This window comes from Pholcus phalangioides, unplaced genomic scaffold, assembly GCF_987345545.1.
Source record: "Pholcus phalangioides strain wild (caught in Gottingen) unplaced genomic scaffold, Ppha-v1.0 ptg000003l_1, whole genome shotgun sequence".
Classification (NCBI taxonomy): Eukaryota; Metazoa; Arthropoda; class Arachnida; order Araneae; family Pholcidae; genus Pholcus; species Pholcus phalangioides.
The window spans coordinates 41,804,888-41,810,073 of record NW_028301596.1 but is presented as its reverse complement, the minus strand read 5'-3'; the positions used below and the strand labels follow the sequence as shown (position 1 = coordinate 41,810,073).

Genomic DNA, 5,186 nt, shown 5'->3' with positions numbered 1-5,186 from the left:
TTTCCGCCAAGGCTGGTTGCCAACTTCTTCGTGTTACGTGTTTGGACGTGTATCAAGTATTTTTACTTATTATTATTTTTTTCCGGCTTGGTATATTTCTTGTTCAACCTCCTACTACCACGTATATAAAGGAGAAGCACAAAAAAGATTCCGGGAAAAAAATTCATAGATGTATTTTTCTTCTGGGATATTTCTATTTTTGAATATCGTCATAAACGCGGATCACTGTCAGAAGTAGGAATGCCAAATATATTCCATTAACATTATATCCCTATGTGTAACGAAAGTATGGTTCGGTTGGATCCGTTTTTCACCTCCTACATCCTTTTAGATCATCAGTATCTTGATCTTTTTACGGAGGGGGAAAAAATATATATAAGGAGGCTTCAAGCCAAAATATAAGATTGCATGGGGTTAAGGGGTCTCACGACTCTTTCAGTATGAAAAAAGGAGAAAAATGTTCCCTTACTTTGAGTGGTTTTCTTAAATAGTAAATATCACTCAATCAATTCAAAAACTTTATATGTTCTTAAGAACATTTCATATATTCATAAACATTTTTTATTTGTCACTCTAGTTTGTATACTTTTTAAAAAAAAAATTTTAATTTAAACAAATATTCCAGATTTTTTAAACCGCAGTATCGCACCATCCGTAAGATTGTCAATGAAAAAAATCAGATAAATTAAATTTTGTGGCACGAAATTAAACTAGGTGAATGCCCAAATCGAATAGACCTCTATTGTGGCAATTGACAAAAAGGAACTATTTAAAAAAAAATGTTAAACACAAATTTTCAAAATTTACTATTTTTTTGAAAATGTACAAATTTATAAAAATTGAAAAAATTGTCGGATATCTACAACTGAGGTCTATTCTACTAGTATATGTTATATAAACATTCTTGCAAAATTTCAGCAAATTTAGTCCAATAGTTTTCCTTTTATCTTACGGATAAACTCCAAAAACTACATTCTGAGTAAATCGCGTTTAAAGTTTTTTTAAAGTGTAATTTGCATACTTTTTGTTTTCACTCAATCAAAAGTGCCCCTTTTGATATACCAGACCTTCTTGATCAAGGATATGTTTATTTGCTTCACTTTCATGCATTCGTCTTGCTCTCCTGGCCTCTAATGTGGTCAAGTCAGCACGTCTTTCAGCAACTCGCACACGCTGCTGATCTGCTTTCGTAGCTGCTATATGAAAAAAACAACCAGGCTCCATTCCTAGTGCACTCAGAACCTTTGTCCTAGCAGTTGCTCCCTCATTAAAACTTATTACAGCTTCATTGACTGCAATTTCTGCTATTTTTCGCCCACATCCTGACACTTTAGGGCAAAATTTCCAAATTAAGTTGTTTAGCGACTCATTGTTGTTTTGCGTTTTAGCTCCTAAACATCTCTTTAGAAGCTCAGGTTCTGATAAATGTATAAAAACCTTTTTGATGTGTTTTGCAATTGCTGGAGGAATAGGGTTCCTATGATGATACTGATGTACTTGACCTTTGGGTGACTGTTTATATTTTTGGTACTTACACCAGGAGTCTGAACCTTGAGGACAAAAGAAGTGCATCGGTTCAGCATCAGTTGAACAAGTATGGCAGTAAATTGCCCAGACAGCTTTCCGCATATCTTCTAACGAGCCACTGTTATTTCTTATTGCATTTCCATAATAACATGATAACTTATCGATAAGTTTGTCAGTTAGACGTCCTTTTCCACTGAGCGGTTTCCCATCTTCAAGTTTCACTCCTTTCATTTCGGTTTTTAATTTGCGAAGTCTAGTCCCCATGCGCTTTTGAACATGTCCCACACATTCTATTTTGGCGATTGGCACATCTTTTCCATAGGGGTTACATCGACTCACTTCCAGAAATGTCTTTGCATCACCATCACCAATGTATTGCACATATTTCACACCCCGTCTCTCAATGGATCGTTCGAAAATTCGCCTCATACCGTCAACTTCCATCTTCCCTGCTGATCCCACATGATTCTGAATACATTCATGGGAAGTTGAAGCAGAAAATTCACATTTTTTACAGTAACTTGACATTACTTCGGTGTCTATGGCTTTACCGCTTTGTGCGCCAACCACAGTGCACACACCAATCCGAGAAGTGTGGCCAGGCGCGGATCCAGGGTGAAGTGTTGGGGGGGGCGATTTTTTGCAATGAAGATGTCGATCGGTGAGACCCAACCTAGTGTCCGCAGGTGCCAAACGTACTTAAAATAAAAAAACTAATAAAAAATTAATTAAGAATTAAAATTATTTAAAACTTTCAATTAATTTTCATTTAAAAAATTAATTGAACATTAAAATTAATTACGATTACATTTAATTGAAAATAAAAATTAATTTAAATGAAAAGTAATTAAAAATTGAAGGCAGTTAAAAATTAAATCTAAATTAAAATTTATATTTATAAAAATTATATTTTTTCAATATGCAACATACTTATTGAAAAAATTGCTTGCAGCAACTGGTGTTACAATTAATGACTAAGCTGTTTTTGATAATAAATTTGAACGTTTGTGCCGGCTACCCTCGCAAAAAATACCGTACGAAAAAAAAGTTTGAGGTGCAGACTGAATAATGTGTGTTATATTTATAAACATTGTAAGGAATTCTGATGCACATTACCAGCTAAAAATGTTTTTTTATTAACCGTATCATGAGCAATTATACAAATAAATAAAAACTTTGCGGATGAAAAGAGAGCAGAATATGAAAAGCGTATGAAGAATTGGTATTTTAAAATGTTCCTAGAATACTACTTCTTCCTCCTTCGCTTGATAAAAATTAAGGTTCACAGTTAACCGGACAAAACAATGTGCACAAATAAAAATTCATCCGAATGTATTCGATAAATGCTTTTTTCCAGCTTTTCAAGTCAAAGTAGAGAGATACTTTCCGTTTAAATTTAATTTTTTTGATCCCTGTGAAAGTATTAAACGTTTCTCTTTGTGACGTTATGATAACAATTAGGCAAAATAATATGAATAAAATAAGGATCTCGGTCAACCAGAGGAAATGAATTCTAAGCTAACTCGGATACAAGAAACCTCGTTTAAGAGAGACGATCCTTGAACATCTGAAGGAGTAAAAAAATTATCTAAAGCCCTGACCATGGCCTCCACATCCTAGAGCGGGGCTAGGGGCCCCCAGACCAGACTTTTCACGGGCCCCTTTATAGTTAATTTATAGCTTTAAAAAACAAAAAAAAATGATGAGAATCGTCCCCGGCCCTGTCAGCTCCACCCTTGGGAGCACGAACTTTACGCACAACAACAAAGTTATCAAATAAATGGGTAGGCTGCTACGCGCACACTGACAGCCAGCCCCCTTACCCGTAACGGGTCGCACTGAGCTTGCGAAAAATTCTTGTGACTGCTCAAACTTTAAATGACTTCATGCTTTCAGATAAAAAGCTGAACCTATGCGGCGCAGCTTTTGTCCTCGCATATGTAGGGTCCGTGATAAGGCAGTTTCGGTTTCAGTACAGCACAGGGTAGATGTTTTCCCTGTTCAGATTTTGAATGCCGGTGATGGGATCGGCCAAATGAGCTTTGGTTACATCAGTGATTCCAGATGAGCCCTCTGTGGTCTGTCTTATTCGATAGAGAATTCTATCTATTTGCCGGCAGATCCATGTGGGGCCCTCAACTGGCTCTGCTTGTCTCGTACTAATTCATATCAGCTCAGTACTCCCCACTCGGCACTGGACCCGACCAAAGGGACTTTGTTTCCATCCACCATCCATGGGGTCCCTAAGGTGGTCCCTCTTGTTTCGCTCAATACCTTGTTTAGTATTTACTCATGATCTGCTTGGCGTATGCACTGAAAAGGTTCGGAACCGCTGCTGGAAACTCAAGCATCCAAAGCCGAGCTACACTCACTCCAGCAACTTTTCGTGTTCACGTATACGCTGGCGATTAGTGTAGAGAACATTAAGCAGGCTTCTTTCAGTTACTCACGTTCTAGACAGTTAATTTTTCTTTCTGTGAACAATTTTATAGCACACCAAACTTGTATCCTTTCTTAAAATGAAAATAAGTACTACACACAGTAAAACACCCATTTATGACATGTCTGTATTTACAAATGATACCTTTAACTTCCTCATTTATCACTTATAATTTTCAAACGAGACGATAAAATTAAAAAAATTACAAATTTCCAGCTTTGTATACCCGATTTATGAAAATATTTTGCGACTGAAACCCATTTTTGTCTTCAAATAAAGTTTCCCATCCTACTACGTATAGAGTCAGACTTTCAATAATCCGTCCAGTAATCCGGTGTTTTTAGGCCGGTTTTCTCCGAGCATAGAAGAGGAAAACATAGTGCGCACATGTTTATGAGCAGAAGTTTATTATTTAAATGGACTTTTTCGATAAATTTGCTGTAATTCGGTGATTTCGTTAACCCAGTACACCCTGGTGTGATATGTGCCAGATTAGCGAGAGTCTACTGTACTAATAATTCATATCTCTATTAGTTCTAGAAAAATTGAATTCCATCAGCCTTTTTTTTTTGGCTGGTAATTTTTCAGTTTTTACCCTCAATTTTTTTTTTTGCAACACTGAATTTAACCCCGTTACTGAAGACAATGTCCTATTTACAGAACTAAATGGGCTATAGCCCAGGGCGGCAAGTTCAGAAGGTCGGCAAATTTGAGGATTGAGTGGCCAAGAAAATTAGCAAAATGGGAGAGGGGCGGTGAAATTTTTATAACCCTCAAATAAACCCACCTCTGCCCAGACATCAAGTGACCGTGCCAGTGAGTGACCTAGAGAGTTTGCAAGCACGTGAATGAGCAAAAGCGTGACTTAGAGCGGGAGTAAGAATGTGAATGATCAAATGAGTGACATGAAGAGTGAGGGACCAGTTCAGTGAGTGGCCTAGAGTCAGCCGTCAGAAGCGTATACCAGGCCCTCGGAAAAAGTAATTTTTCTGAGCTCCCCCTACCTGGCGAGACACGCTTACTTTTAAAATTTTAAACCAGAGGCCCCTCTGCATTTGAGGCCCCGCCCGCGGGGAATGCGTTAAGACGGTATTGTCTAGAGCGCGTGTAAGTAACGAAACAATTACCAAAACCAGCGTCAAACACGTGTGTGACCAAAACAGGGTGCAAACATGTAAATGACTAAAAGGTCCGTCCCACGAGAGTTTGCTAGGGGACG

At 37.6% G+C, this 5,186-nt stretch overlaps 1 protein-coding gene across 1 annotated transcript; it reads right to left on the bottom strand.

The window, feature by feature from the left end:
• Positions 1-625: 625 nt before the first annotated feature.
• On the bottom strand, positions 626-2,118 carry LOC149088620 (uncharacterized). The gene has a single exon (XM_089248279.1). It carries the CDS (start codon positions 2,053-2,055, stop codon positions 1,039-1,041), a length of 1,017 nt encoding a protein of 338 aa, XP_089104405.1. The 5' UTR covers positions 2,056-2,118; the 3' UTR covers positions 626-1,038.
• Between the last annotated feature and the right edge of the window lie 3,068 nt (positions 2,119-5,186).